At 40.0% G+C, this 16,398-nt stretch overlaps 2 protein-coding genes across 6 annotated transcripts in view; one reads left to right on the top strand and one right to left on the bottom strand.

The window, feature by feature from the left end:
• The window catches only part of NRG1 (neuregulin 1), a 1,143,721-nt gene that overhangs the window by 850,810 nt on the left and 276,513 nt on the right, over positions 1-16,398 (bottom strand). The gene's annotated exons all lie outside the window — the stretch shown is intronic.
• Positions 6,114-6,554, top strand: LOC117094626 (peptidyl-prolyl cis-trans isomerase NIMA-interacting 4-like). The gene has a single exon (XM_033230628.1). It carries the CDS (start codon positions 6,132-6,134, stop codon positions 6,525-6,527), a length of 396 nt encoding a protein of 131 aa, XP_033086519.1. The 5' UTR covers positions 6,114-6,131; the 3' UTR covers positions 6,528-6,554.

Below are 16,398 nucleotides of genomic sequence, written 5' to 3'. Positions count from 1 at the left end.
CCTAGCCAGAACTTCCAACACTATGTTGAATAGGAGTGGTGAGAGAGGGCATCCCTGTCTTGTGCCAGTTTTCAAAGGGAATTTTTCCAGTTTTTGCCCATTCAGTATGATATTAGCTGTGGGTTTGTCATAAATAGCTCTTATTATTTTGAGGTACGTTCCATCAATACCGAATTTATTGAGCGTTTTTAGCATAAGGGCTGTTGAATTTTGTCAAAAGCCTTTTCTGCATCTATTGAGATAATCATGTGGTTCTTGTCTTTGGTTCTGTTTATATGCTGGATTACGTTTATTGATTTGCGAATGTTGAACCAGCCTTGCATCCCAGGATGAAGCCCACTTGATCATGGTGGATAAGCTTTTTGATGTGCTGCTGAATCCGGTTTGCCAGTATTTTATTGAGATTTTTGCATCGATGTTCATCAGGGATATTGGTCTAAAATTCTCTTTTTTTTTGTTGTGTCTCTGCCAGGCTTTGGTATCAGGATGATGTTGGCCTCATAAAATGAGTTAGGGAGGATTCCCTCTTTTTCTATTGATTGGAATAGTTTCAGAAGGAATGGTACCAGCTCCTCCTTGTACCTCTGGTAGAATTCAGCTGTGAATCCATCTGGTCCTGGACTTTTTTTGGTGGGTAGGCTATTAATTGTTGCCTCAATTTCAGAGCCTGTTATTGGTCTATTCAGGGATTCAACTTCTTCCTGGTTTAGTCTTGGGAAGTGTAAGTGTCCAGGAAATTATCCATTTCTTCTAGATTTTCTAGTTGATTTGCGTAGAGGCATTTATAGTATTCTCTGATGGTTGTTTGTATTTCTGTGGGGTCGGTGGTGATATCCCCTTTATCATTTTTTATTGCGTCTATTTGATTCCTCTCTCTTTTCTTCTTTATTAGTCTTGCTAGCGGTCTGTCAATTTTGTTGATCTTTTCAAAAAACAACTCCTGGATTCATTGATTTTTTGGAGGGTTTTTTGTGTCTCTATCTCCTTCAGTTCTGCTCTGATCTTAGTTATTTCTTGCCTTCTGCTAGCTTTTGAATGTGTTTGCTCTTGCCTCTCTAGTTCTTTTAATTGTGATGTTAGAGTGTCAATTTTAGATCTTTCCTGCTTTCTCTTGTGGGCATTTAGTGCTATAAATTTCCCTCTACACACTGCTTTAAATGTGTCCCAGAGATTCTGGTATGTTGTATCTTTGTTCTCATTGGTTTCAAAGAACATCTTTATTTCTGCTTTCATTTCGTTATGTACCCAGTAGTCATTCAGGAGCAGGTTGTTCAGTTTCCATGTAGTTGAGCGGTTTTGATTGAGTTTCTTAGTCCTGAGTTCTAGTTTGATTGCACTGTGGTCTGAGAGACAGTTTGTTATAATTTCTGTTCTTGTACATTTGCTGAGGAGTGCTTTACTTCCAATTATGTGGTCAATTTTGGAATAAGTGCGATGTGGTGCTGAGAAGAATGTATATTCTGTTGATTTGGGGTGGAGAGTTCTATAGATGTCTATTAGGTCCTGCTTGTGCAGAGATGAGTTCAATTCCTGGATATCCTTGTTAACTTTCTGTCTCGTTGATCTGTCTAATGTTGACAGTGGAGTGTTGAAGTCTCCCATTATTATTGTATGGGAGTCTAAGTCTCTTTGTAGGTCTCTAAGGACTTGCTTTATGAATCTGGTGCTCCTGTATTGGGTGCATATATATTTAGGAGAGTTAGCTCTTCCTGTTGAATTGATCCCTTTACCATTATGTAATGGCCTTCTTTGTCTCTTTTGATCTTTGATGGTTTAAAGTCTGTTTTATCAGAGACTAGGATTGCAACCCCTGCTTTTTTTTGTTCTCCATTTGCTTGGTAGATCTTCCTCCATCCCTTTATTTTGAGCCTATGTATGTCTCTGCATGTGAGATGGGTCTCCTGAATACAGCAGACTGATGGGTCTTGACTCTTTATCCAGTTTGCCAGTCTGTGTCTTTTAATTGGAGCATTTAGTCCATTTACATTTAAGGTTAATATTGTTATGTGTGAACTTGATCCTGTCATTATGATATTAACTGGTTATTTTGCTCTTAGTTGATGCAGTTTCTTCCTAGCCTCGATGGTCTTTACATTTTGGCATGTTTTTGCAATGGCTGGTACCGGTTGTTCCTTTCCATGTTTAGGGCTTCCTTCAGGGTCTCTTGTAAGGCAGGCCTGGTGGTGACAAAATCTCTAAGCATTTGCTTATCTGTAAAGGATTTTATTTCTCCTTCACTGATGAAACTTAGTTTGGCTGGATATGAAATTCTGGGTTGAAAATTCTTTTCTTTAAGAACGTTGAATATTGGCCCCCACTCTCTTCTGGCTTGTAGAGTTTCTGCCGAGAGATCTGCTGTTAGTCTGATGGGCTTCCCTTTGTGGGTAACCCGACCTTTCTCTCTGGCTGCCCTTAGATTTTTTCCTTCATTTCAACTTTGGTGAATCTGGCAATTATGTGTCTTGGAGTTGCTCTTCTAGGAGTATCTTTGTGGCGTTCTCTGTATTTCCTGAATTTGAATGTTGGCCTGCCCTACTAGGTTGGGGAAGTTCTCCTGGATGATATCCTGAAGAGTGTTTTCCAACTTGGTTCCATTTTCCCCCTCACTTTCAGGCACCCCAATCAGACGTAGATTTGGTCTTTTTACATAATCCCATACTTCTTGCAGGCTTTGTTCATTTCTTTTTCTTCTTTTTTCTTTTGGTTTTCTCTTCTCGCTTCATTTCATTCATTTGATCCTCAATCGCTGATACTCTTTCTTCCAGTTGATCGAGTCGTTACTGAAGCTTGTGCATTTGTCACGTATTTCTCGTGTCATGGTTTTCATCTCTGTCATTTCGTTTATGATCTTCTCTGCATTAATTAGTCTAGCTGTCAATTCTTCCACTTTTTTTTCAAGATTTTTAGTTTCTTTGCGCTGGGTACGTAATTCCTCCTTTAGCTCTGAGAAGTTTGATGGACTGAAGCCTTCTTCTCTCATCTCGTCAAAGTCATTCTCTGACCAGCTTTGATCCGTTGCTGGCGATGGGCTGCGCTCCTTTGCAGGGGGAGATGCGCTCTTATTTTTTGAATTTCCAGCTTTTCTGCCCTGCTTTTTCCCCATCTTTGTGGTTTTATCTGTCTCTGGTCTTTGATGATGGTGACGTACTGATGGGGTTTTGGTATAGGTGTCCTTCCTGTTTGATAGTTTTCCGTCTGACAGTCAGAGGACTGTCTGTTGGTCTGTTGGAGATTGCTTGAGGTCCACTCCAGACCCTGTTTGCCTGGGTATCAGCAGCAGAGGTTGCAAAGATAGAATATTGCTGAACAGCGAGTGTACCTGTCTGATTCTTCCTTTGGAAGTTTCCTCTCAGGGATGACTCCACCCTGTGAGGTGTGGGGTGTCAGACTGCCCCTAGTGGGGGATGTCTCCCAGCTAGGCTACTCAGGGGTCAGGGACCCACCTGAGCAGGCAGTCTGTCCGTTCTCGGATCTCAACCTCCGCGTTGGGAGATCCACGGCTCTCCCCAAAGCTGTCAGACAGAGTCGTTCGCCTCTGCACCGCCCCGCTGCTTTCCCTATTGCACCTCAGCTGTGGCTGTCCCCAGAGGTGGAGTCTACAGAGACAGGCAGGTTTCCTTGAGCTGCTGTGAGCTCCACCCAGTTCGAGCTTCCCAGCGGCTTTGTTTACCTACTTAAGCCTCAGCAATGGCGGGCGCCCCTCCCCCAGCCTCGCTGCTGCCTTGCGGATAGATCGCCGCAGAGGGCTGTGTTAGCAGTGAGGGAGGCTCCGTGGGCATGGGACCTCCCGGCCAGGTGTGGGATATATTCTCCTGGTGTGCCTGTTTCCTTAAAGCGCAGTATTGGGGTGGGAGTTACGCGATTTTCCAGGTGTTATGTGTCTCAGTCCCCTGGCTAGGAAAACGGATTTCCTTCCCCCTTGCGCTTCCAGGTGAGGCGATGCCTCGCCCTGCTTCAGCTCACGCTGGTCAGGCTGCAGCAGCTGACCAGCACCGATGTCCGGCACTCCCTAGAGAGATGACCCCAGTACCTCAGTTGAAAATGCAGAAATCACCGGTCTTCTGTGTTACTCGCGCTGGGAGTTGGAGACTGGGCTGTTCCTATTCGGCCATCTTGCCAGGTTCCACTTTCATTCTGTGTGTTTTGCTTCCTCAGCTCTATGCTAGCCCTTTTCTTACTCTGTTATTATTACTTCCTTTTTTTATTTTTTTTAATTTCCTTCCCACTAAGCTACGAGCTCTTTTAAGGTGAAATGATCAGATTGTTCACCTTCACGTCTTCCAACACTTGGCACATAATAGACTTTCAAAAACTCTTTGATGGATGTTGAGCTACTGTATGAAGTGAATTGTCCAAAATTTTCTAGATAATCAATGGCAATTTGGACTAGAACTTGGCTTCTTCCTTCTTACCTGGTCCAGTTAACTATCTGCCTAAAAGCACAGTCTCTCATTTTTCTCTTTGTTGTTCCAGCTTACCACTTCCACAGATAGGTCAAAGGCTCAACCCATAAAAGTAAACCTAGAGGTCTTAATTTTTATTCTAACAAGGACAATGATATATAGGTGACTTTATGGCATTATATTTTTCCATAATGTCTCTTGCTATGGCGAGATAAAGGTAGGTAAAAGTCATTGAACCACATAGTCCACTGAGAATAAAATCAAATGAGGGCTATTTTATTGATGTATATTGTGGACATCTCTTCTCAATTCCACATTTAGTGACATTATGTTGGTAGCCTGAAAACAATCATGATGGGGATATATACACCATGGCAAATGGGAGAGGCCAAGTCCACTCAGATTTGCTGACTGTTACTACAGCTCATTCCATTGCCTCTGCTATTGACCACCACAGCCACCATGAAAACAACTCATGTGATAACAAGGTGTTTATATATAAGTTCACATTTTGGAGGCAGGTCTCCTATCCCAACTCTGCCAAGTTCACATGCTCCTGATGTAGGTAGAGCTTGTCAAGAAGTCATTAGAATAATTCTTAAAATCAGCACTGAAATTCCAGGGCCTGCATTTCAGTCGACATATTCTAAAACAAGATTGGGGCTTGAATCACTTAGGAAATAGTAAATGATCACAATGTGTGTTCAGGGAAACATCAGCTGAAAGAGAAATTTCTTTTCCTTCATAGAATTGAAAAAAAAAACATTTAACTAAGAAAATTAGCAAAGTCTCATATAGAAGGGACATGCATATTAGGTACCACTTTATTTCTCAGTTTAGGGTTTAGACGATGTGACGGTTGATCTATCAACATCTCCATAGTTGCAACCAATACCACAAAATAAAATCCTGAGTGTTCACCAATCCTATTTTAGTGCTGAACACTTCATGCAAGCAGCTGTTAATGATGCCAAATATAGTTTTCACAGCATGCAAAATGAACTAATGACCAAGCCTACATTTTAGATTTCAGAGAGGTTCTTTTTCTTTGGTGCAATTAATCCTAAATTCTGCAGAGATCATATTGTGCTGATTCACACAGAGGTCAGAGGGAAGGATGGTTTATGATGCCAGAGGTTTGTCCAGCATGCTCTTCCTGTTGTCAAATGTAAAATAACAAAGACTTCTGTGTGCCTGTGTGTGTGTGTGTAAATAGATTGTGAAAGCAATTGCTATCCCTTGAGGGTTTTACCACATTGCCTGTGTGTGATTATGAAAAAGAACCTCCTTGGTATCCTACAGGCTGTAGCGTTTCATGAACTGGCTCCAGTCACTGAGGCAGTGCAGTTGAGAACACAGTGGCCCCTCCACATCACCCAGGCTGACAGAAATTATAAGCTAGACAAATTTGATTGGTGATCTGTTACAGTGTGGTGAATTTCAGGAAATACCAAGATTTTCACTTAAATTAGGTATGTCTCCAAATATTTAAAATTGATGCATTTCACATATGATAGAAAAGCAATATTCAGTAATGAGTAGTTAAGAAGCATTACCGTATACTTCAGTAGGAAGGTATTGCATATTGTAATTTTGTACCAGAAAATTTCACAGTTTGATTTCTCAGTAACTACCTAAAAATTAACCTGTAAATTTAGTAGGACCAGCATGTCATCTGCTTTTATTATGTATAAAAGCATACATAGAGTTCAACAACAAGCTTCCAAGATGCCGCCCAAAGGAAAAAGTGGTTCTGGAAAAGCGGGGAAAGGGGGAGCAGCCTCTGGGAGTGACAGTGCTGACAAGAAGGCTCAAGGTCCCAAAGGTGGTGGCAATGCAGTAAAGGTCAGACACATTCTATGTGAAAAACATGGCAAAATCATCGAAGCCATGGAAAAGTTAAAGTCTGGGATGAGATTCAATGAAGTGGCCTCACAGTATAGTGAAGATAAAGCCAGGCAAGGGGGCGACTTGGGTTGGATGACCAGAGGGTCCATGGTGGGACCATTTCAAGAAGCAGCATTTGCCTTGCCTGTAAGTGGGATGGACAAGCCTGTGTTTACAGACCCACCGGTTAAGACAAAATTTGGATATCATATTATTATGGTTGAAGGAAGAAAATAAAATCATATGAAAGACTGAAAAAAAAAAGCATACATACTATGATACAAGCTTTTAAAATATTGTGAAAAGAATGTTTTCAGGTATAGATTTTTCTATCTATCTATCTATCTATCTATCTATCTATCTATCTACCTACCTACCTACCTACCTACCTATCTCTCTCTCTTTAAAGACAGTTTATTTTTAAATAGCCAGCACTTGAGTCCTTACAACTTACCAAATGCTGTTAACATCCCACTTTTACCTGCATTACCTTAGATATCCTCACAACAACCCTTTGAGACAGGGAATATAATGTTCACTATTTTGCAAGGGAAACAGACAAAGCAACATTCCCAAGGTCATAGATATAGTGAGTAGCAGAGCCTGGATTTGAACCTAGGCAGACTGTCACCAGAGTCTGGGATCATAGCCATGATAACATAAGGCTTCCCAGGAGCCAGATGGGTCCTGGGCAAGTCTGAAGAACCATTTGGAGTTGTTTAGAACAAACCAGGTTACATCAGAGTCACATCACAATTTTTGGCAATGAAACCATGCCAGACAACTCCATGTGTTTCAGATTTTGGTACTACTGAATGAAAGACACCATACATGCATTAATGATTATTTATATCTATTAAGTATCTGCCAGTATATTCCTTCAGAATTAAAAGATTTGAGCCTAAAAGAGTTTTTACTATTTAGAATGTAAGCATACATCATTCTTTTTTATTTAAAGCATGAAAGTAGTTTCAATCGGTGACAGTAATTCAAAATATTTACGTACTTTGAAATAGTGCAACTAACAGTGCAAGTATCACAATTCTAATCTACGCTAACCAAAATAAAACAAAGTTACAGCTCAAGTGGAATTTCCTTCTTTTGTGTTTACTTTCCATGCCACCTCAACAATGTTCCTCAAATATTTGTTTACTGAAATATTCTTATTAGGTTAGCTCTAACAAAGCCCTATTTTACTCAAGGGAATAATAACTAGACCTATGTGTGTAACACCCCAAATAGTTCTTCCCATTCTACCATTCTAACAGAGGCCATGAGACAAAAATTGTGTAGGTTGAGGCATTTAGTTTTTTATAAGTATCTTATATAAAATACATATACACACAAACATTCTCAATTTCAAATCACATTAAATGTTTTTTTTTCTCTTCTACCCCATGACAGTTAGTACTGATTATAAGATATGACCTGAACCCACCTTGTATTAATAAATTTATTGGCACACAGACTTACTGTCTTTCTTCTACTAAATTATAAGTTCTTTGAGAGTAAGAATCATCTTATTCATTTTCCTCATTCTTGAAGTAAGTAGCAGAATGCATTATGCCATGAAAATGTTCAATGGGCTCTTCACAACATTGTGAACTGATGGGCTGAATCAGGTTAGCTCAATCATCCCTGTGTTATCTGAAATATTTTGATATTACTAATGAAGTTTCAGTAATATGTCAAATTTTAAAAGCTGCCTCTTTAAAATCTATTTGAAACAATATTTTCTATAAATACATAAATGGTCACTATTATAAAATACCTAAACCTCTGCACATTTTCAAAACATAGAAACTCATACTAAAGGTAGTTGTCTTTTGGATTTAATATTTCAATGCTAAATTGAAGAGAAAATGAAAAAAACAAAAGAATGACAACCCCTTCTTGCTTTCTTTATTGTATTTGGTTGAAAAGTGTAAGTGGAATGAAACATTCAAAGAAACTATAATCAAAATGTTTTGCCCTTCTTCAAACAGTATAACAAATATTTAGATGAAAATGACAAAAAATGGACTAAAATGTACTAGGCCTATTACATAATTTTCCATGGGAACATACTTTTAGATAATGTAGCCAAACTGTTCTAGTATAATCTATCTCCTGGACTATTTTTTCTTTGGGGGATATCAAAATGTTAGAAGAAAATGTATCATCAATTAATGTCTTCCTGTTTCCTTGGACATCTCCATTTCCCATGAAATGTGCTGGAAGTAAAACTAAAGTGCCAGTTCCAGAATATGCTTGGTAGTAAGGACCAACCATTTGAGAAATGCTTATTTAAAACATTTTTACTCTTTAACATGTTTCTTAAAAAATAATTTCTTACAAGAGAGAAGGGCACTCGATCAAAACCCACCACACTAGCAATATTGTGCATAATATATGTAGTATAAAAATGTGTAAATTAACTTGGCAAACTATGTCATCTCCAATGAGCTGCTAAACATTACAACCTACTCTATCCATCATGTCATTGGTACTAATGACCTCTTTGGATTAGGAACCTAGGAAACAGATTGTAAAGGATATAAAACGAGCATATATTTATAGAGATGAATTCTGTGTACTTTTTATAACTACCTTGCAATATTGCAGGTGTAAGATTGTGAAATATCCAATTTAAACTAAATTGGTTCACAGCTATTAATATTTAGAGCGCTACTTATCCAAGTTCAGCTAAGACATAACTCAGTTTCTGTCTGTTCTTTCAGAGAAATAAAATGGTCAGTCCGAAAAAGGTAAGCTGACAGAGCTAGTGGGGTAGGGATGTTTTTTAAAACTATAACTTATACAAGATTCCCCAAGGAATTAAAGTAGAGATGCATCTACCAGAGCTGACATGAGGATGAAAACAATATTTTATATAGTTCTGTCAGCAAACCATGTGCCTGCCATCATAATTTACGGTCTTAGCTATTTTGCCCTTAGCAAAAATAACTATGTGCAAGGTAAGCAATGATTTGGGTATTGAGCAGTATTTTGAGTGGACATGTTTTTAATTAAAATTAACTAAAAACAGAGTTTTTGAATCACCAGTCTCCAGATGAATGGTAGATACTGCAGTTCTAAAAAATCATATGAAATATCCAATACTGTCAGTTTGTAAGTTACTTTAAGCTGCTTTGTAAAAAAAAATGGCCTGAACAAAATTGACTTTGAAAATTCAATAAATTATGAAAAATGTCCCAAATAAATGATTTTGATATTATTAGTATATACATAACTGATAATTGTGGGAATTTAAAATAATTTATACCATATGATGACCCTGGGGAAGAGCAAATAATACCAAGAAGAATATCATCCACTGAGCAATAAAATACGTTTCATGATCTAAAATTCTGACCCTATTAATTCTTCAAGGTTTCAGTCAAACAATTAAACTATCATAGAAAATAAAGCTCTGAGACACTGGTCCTTCACCAAAAAGATAACATACACCAAGAAAATCCTGAAAAAGAAAAGATCATTTGATAATTTGAATATCCAGACTGAAATAAACTGGTCTTATTTTCAAATAAGTAATCTTACTAACTGGTACTACTTTCCTAAAAGTGAACTTAACGTTATGTATGGGTGCCTTAAAATATTTGTCTCAAACACTCAAGAATTTACCACTTCTCATGTCTGTACCATTATCAGATCTACAATGGATTAAAAGTCAAATTGCAGGGCGCGGTGGCTCACGCCTGTAATTCCAGCACTTTGGGAGGCCGAGGCGGGCAGATCACGAGGTCAGGAGATCGAGACCATCCTGGCTAACACGGTGAAACCCTGTCTCTACTAAAAAAAATACAAAAAAAAAACTAGCCGGGCGAGGCGGCGGGAGCCTGTTGTCCCAACTACTCGGGAGGCTGAGGCAGGAGAATGGCGTGAAGCCGGGAGGCGGAGCTTGCAGTGAGCCGAGATCGCACCACTACACTCCAGCCTGGGCGACAGAGGGAGACTCCCGTCAAAAAAAAAAAAAAAAAAGGTCAAATCGCAGTACAGCCTAGACAGCTCTTCTCTGGCACCAGGCAGGTTGCTACACGTAGTGACTTCCAAAAATTAAATCCCATATTTTCTCAAATGTTGAAATTCAGGCGGCAGACATCTTAAAAAAAAAAAAAAAAAAAAAAAAAAACTGGTCAGGAAATTTCTTCATTTGGAAATTTAAAGTTCTTTAGTGTAAATTCAAAAAGCTGCACAGGATTTTAACGAAGACAATTTGTGAACAACGACAAAAAAAAAGGTGACATAACAATGCTAACAATGTTTACTGATGCTTTGCGTTTTGAGGCAAAATGAATTATATCTGAGTCACAGTGGCTAAAAAGTCATAGAATTCTCCATCCACATGAACCAATCTAGAAACATCTGAATGGGAAAGAAAATCTTTTCTAAGAAGGATGACCCCTTTAAAGACTTCTCTTTGAGGAATAGAGCTCCAGGGGGTAGGAGGTCACACTCGCTTTTGGATAAATAGCGAAGTTCCTAGAAACAGAATGAGAGATGTTTTTTTTTTTTTTTTTTTTTTTTTTTTATTATACTTTAAGTTCTAGGGTACATGTGCATAACGTTTATATCATGTATAACTCCCCAATGCAATCCCTCCCTCCTCCCCCTCCCCATGATAGGCCCCAGTGTGTGATGTTCCCTTCCCGAGTCCAAGTGATCTCATTGTTCAGTTCCCACCTATGAGTGAGAACATGCGGTGTTTGGTTTTCTCTTCTTGTGATATTCTATCTTAGAATGAGAGATGTTTTATCCAGACTTCCAATTAGTGGGTTAGCTGTGATGTACTGCTTGATTTGGGTTTGTTTGCCTCTTCGCTAAATGAAAGTACCCTGTATGTTCTTTTCCATTTCAGTTTTGCCTTGGGACTCAAGGAAGATGGAAAATCAAGTTAAGTGGCTGAAGTTGTTCCTCAGAATTAATGACTGATATTAAAAACTGAACCTAATTTTGTTCTCCACCATTTTTTTCCTGCACAAACTGGGTTTCTGACCACCCCTCAGTTTCCTTCAATATGCAAACGGCACTCATTCTGGAAGGCACCATGGCGTAATGGAAGCGGAGGGATTAAGTTTTGGGAGGAGAGGCGCCTAAGAGTGACTTGAACATACTCCTGTCTGTCTGTGGAGCATATTTTACTATAATTGTCCATTTGCATTTTTGCCTTCTCCAGTAATCTATGAGGCCCTTGGGAACACAGACTGTAACTTCTGTATAATCCTGGATAGTTCAGTATCTGACAATCACTAGATAGGTAAAAATGTAAGATGAGAAGAAAATTAATAAGCATGGTGTATTTTGACAAAGTCCTCAACTTCTCTAAGCAATCTCCTCATTTGAAAGACATGGATAAAAATATTCATTTGGGGTTTATTTCTAAGAATGATGGGAAAATATTTGTAAAGAAATATGGCGTATGGTATGTGGTCAATAAATGCTTTTTCCTTCCCTTTTCCCTACTTTGAAAAAAAATCTCAATAAAGAGAGCAGAGCACACCTGTTCACTTATAAATAGGACATAGAAGATGAATGTGCTGCTCTTTCGAAGGAATGGGTATTGTTTTATACCACAGTGATTCCAGCACATGCTTTGGAGTCTGGCAAACCTAGATTGAAATAATGGACCTATTCCATTCTAGCTATAGCAAACTGAGAAATTAACTTAACCTCTTTAAACCTCAGTGCCCAATTAGCAAAAGAGGAATGATACCCACTTTCTAAAGGGTTTGTACTAAACTAAATGATGAAATGCCTGAATAGAGTTTATTACAGAGATTAATTTTAAGTGCCCAATAGATGGTGGCTAAATCTAGCTGAATTACCTATCATCAAAACAGCACAAAGGCACAAAGGTGAGTTTCGTATATGGAGGCATAATCCAGAAATATTTTTAAAAGGAAAAATAAATAGCACTACGTGTGAGGCTTAAAACCATAATTAAAATAATGGAAACTGGGTTTGAACAGTAGCATCCCTCCAGCAGATCTCACAAAGATGCAAGCTTTTTGGTTTCACAGATCTCTGTTTCTCCTCTGGAGGGAGAATTAAGGGAAGAAGCAGGAGACAGAACTACATAATGCCCACTAAAATATTTGGAATCTTTTTCTTTTTCCCTTTCTTTCTCATACAAAGAACATCTCCTGAATAATAGACAAACCTCACTCTAGTCTTCTACCCTTACACCAAACCAAAAAAAAAAAAAATAAGCATTTCTAAAGCTCTGCAGACTTTTCTGAGCTATCCTGATGCATTCTACACCCAAACTCTCAGAGGCAGGTCATTCCACTTTGCCTGGGGATGCTCTCTCACCCTGCCTAGTCCTCCCCTGGATTTTATCCTCAGAGCAGCTGCCTCCAGGGTCCCCACACCGCCAGCCACCTGCACTTACAGCTGCTCCTGTGCCTAAGCTCTCCTAGCTGTCATCTTTTCTGGCTACCCACCAAGTCACCCACAACTCCAAGATAGTAAATAGATCTGTACCAAAAAGTAAGATGGTGCAGCTAAAATTAAGAAGCTGACAAAAAACAGTTATCAATCATAAACACATCAGCACATTTTATTCAGTGTTTTATAGTTAGCGAAGTGCTTTTCTATACATGATTGCATTTGGCCCTGTGCTAATATTATATAATAATTTGGCCCTCCCAATATGCTAATATTAATAAAAATAAGATATCATTAATTGAATGCCTCCTCTAGGTTTTAAGCCACATCATTTTAACACTCACAAGTCCATCAGCTAGGTATGATTTTTACCATTTTCAGATAAGGAAATTAGGGATCAGAATGATTAAGTGACATGCCCAAGTTTAAGCAACTAATAACCGATGAATCCGGGACTGCAATCCAAGTCTCTGATTCTTAGTTCAATGCTCTTTCTCTTCAACTAGAAAAATTGGATGTCACAGATCAATTACTGAACTCTAAAAGAAATATTCACAAATCAAGAGATTCCACAGATTCTTCACTTGCAATCCCATCCCCTGTCTAAATATAATATCAATTTAGTTACTCTTGAACATGATTCTTTCTCATGATCCTAAGACACACACACAAGTTTCTTTTTTTAAGTTCAGAGGTACATGTGCAGGTTTGTTGTTTAGGTAAACTCATGTCACGGGGGATTATTGTACAGATTATTTTGTCACCAAGGTAGTAAGCCTAGAACCCCCGTTAGTTATTTTCTTGATTCTCTCCCTCCTCCCCCTTTCTACCATCTGGTAAGACCCAGCGTCTGTTGTTCCCCTCTATGTGTCCCTGTGGTCTCATCATTTAGCTCCTGCTTATAAGTGAGAACATGAGGTATTTTTCTGTTCCTGCAATAGTTTGGTAAAGTCAATGGCCTCCAGCACCATCCATGCTCCTGCCAAGGACATGATCCTGCTCTTTTTTGCAGCTGCACAGTATTCAATAGTGTATATGTACCACATTTTCTTTATCCTGTCTACTGTTGGTGAGCATTGAGATTGATTCCACATCTTTGCTATTGTGAATAGTGCTGCATTAAACGTACACATGTATTTGTCTTTACAATAGAATGATTCATATTCTTTTGGGTATGTGCACAAGTTTAGGATTGCTGGGTCAAGTGGTACTTCTGTTTGTAGGTCTTTGAAAAATCGCTCCCACACAACAAGTTTCTTCACAATTTTTCTAAGCTTAACTACTCATGAAAACCAAACCTAGGAGGTAGGAGCACAGCTGGGGCTCACTTGCTGCACTTTTGTTTTCATGGCTGACAACTTGGATGGATCTTCAAATTCCTCCTGGTGCAACGAAGTAAAGTAAGACAAATAGAAATGTCAGAAATCAATGAAAAAAGTACTTCACACTCCTTGAAAGATGCACTAATTATGAGGCTGGTCCTGTTATAAAACCTGCCTTCCTTGTATTGACTTCTCAGCAGCATTCAAATCAAACACTTCTTTCTTCTCAAGAGATCCTCTTCTCTTTGACAATTCCACACTCTTGCTCTTCCCTTCACGTTGCTGACTTTCCTTCATAGTTTCACCTTTTTGTTCCACATCTTATCTTAAAAATTTGCATTTCTCAAGATTTGATCCTATCCCCTATTCTTAATCTGTATTCCTATTTACATATCACATATATGTTCAAAACTCTGAAATATCTGTCTCTGACCCAGACTTCTCCTTTGAGCTCTAGCCTTTTGTATACAATGGATGCTTGAAATCTTCTACTGAGATGTCTCTTGGGCATCTCAAATGTGACATTTCCACAGTGGAATTCTTTATTTGCACCCAGCATCATCTCTCTGCTAGACTGTTCTGGTAGCCTTCTAACTGGTCTTCTTCGTGTCTCTTCCACTCATATAAAATAAGATGACCTCGAAATAAATAGGGGGGCGGAGCAAGATGGCCGAATAGGAACAGCTCCAGTCTCCAACTCCCAGCGCGAGCGACACAGAAGACCGGTGATTTCTGCATTTTCATCTGAGGTACTGGGGTCATCTCTCTAGGGAGTGCCGGACAATCGGTGCTGGTCAGCTGCTGCAGCCTGACCAGCGTGAGCTGAAGCAGGGCGAGGCATCGCCTCACCTAGAAGCACAAGGGAGAAGGGAATCCCTTTTCCTAGCCAGGGGAACTGAGACACACAACACCTGGAAAATCGGGTAACTCCCACCCCAATACTGCGCTTTAAGGAAACAGGCACACCAGGAGAATATATCCCACACCTGGCTGGTAGGGTCCCACGCCCACGGAGCCTCCCTCACTGCTAACACAGCCGTCTGCGGCGATCTATCCGCAAGGCAGCAGCGAGGCTGGGGGAGGGGCGCCCGCCATTGCTGAGGCTTAAGTAGGTAAACAAAGCCACTGGGAAGCTCGAACTGGGTGGAGCTCACAGCAGCTCAAGGAAGCCTGCCTGTCTCTGTAGACTCTACCTCTGTGGACAGCGCACAGCTGCAGTCCAATAGGGGAAAGAGCGGGGGCCGGTGCAGACGCGAACGACTCTGTCTGACAGCTTTGGGGAGAGCCGTGGATCTCCTAACGCGGAGGTTGAGATCTGAGAACGGACAGACTGCCTGCTCAGGTGGGTCCCTGACCCCTGAGTAGCCTAGCTGGGAGACATCCCCCACTAGGGGCAGTCTGACACCCCACACCTCACAGGGTGGAGTCACCCCTGAGAGGAAACTTCCAAAGAAAGAATCAGACAGGTACACTCGCTGTTCAGCAATATTCTATCTTCGGCAACCTCTGCTGCTGATACCCAGGCAAACAGGGTCTGGAGTGGACCTCAAGCAATCTCCAACAGACCAACAGACAGTCCTTCTGACTGTCAGATGGAAAACTATCAAACAGGAAGGACACCTATACCAAAACCCCATCAGTACGTCACCATCATCAAAGACCAGAGACAGATAAAACCACAAAGATGGGGAAGAAGCAGGGCAGAAAAGCTGGAAATTCAAAAAATAAGAGCGCATCTCCCCCTGCAAAGGAGCGCAGCCCATCGCCAGCAACGGATCAAAGCTGGTCAGAGAATGACTTTGACGAGATGAGAGAAGAAGGCTTCACTCCATCAAACCTCTCAGAGCTAAAGGAGGAATTACGTACCCAGCGCAAAGAAACTAAAAATCTTGAAAAAAAGTGGAAGAATTGACAGCTAGACTAATTAATGCAGAGAAGATCATAAACGAAATGACAGAGATGAAAACCATGACACGAGAAATACGTGACAAATGCACAAGCTTCAGTAACCGACTCGATCAACTGGAAGAAAGAGTATCAGCGATTGAGCATCAAATGAATGAAATGAAGCGAGAAGAGAAACCAAAAGAAAAAAGAAGAAAAAGAAATGAACAAAGCCCGCAAGAAGTATGGGATTATGTAAAAAGACCAAATCTACGTCTGATTGGGGTGCCTGAAAGTGAGGGGGAAAATGGAACCAAGTTGGAAAACACTCTTCAGGATATCATCCAGGAGAACTTCCCCAACCTAGTAGGGCAGGCCAACATTCAAATTCAGGAAATACAGAGAATGCCACAAAGATACTCCTCCAGAAGAGCAACTCCAAGACACATAATTGCCAAATTCACCAAAGTTGAAATGAAGGAAAAAATCTTAAGGGCAGCCAGAGAGAAAGGTCG

This window comes from Trachypithecus francoisi, unplaced genomic scaffold (assembly GCF_009764315.1).
Source record: "Trachypithecus francoisi isolate TF-2019V2 unplaced genomic scaffold, Tfra_2.0 Contig01440, whole genome shotgun sequence".
NCBI lineage: Eukaryota > Metazoa > Chordata > Mammalia > Primates > Cercopithecidae > Trachypithecus > Trachypithecus francoisi.
This window is presented reverse-complemented; position numbering and strand designations above follow the sequence as displayed.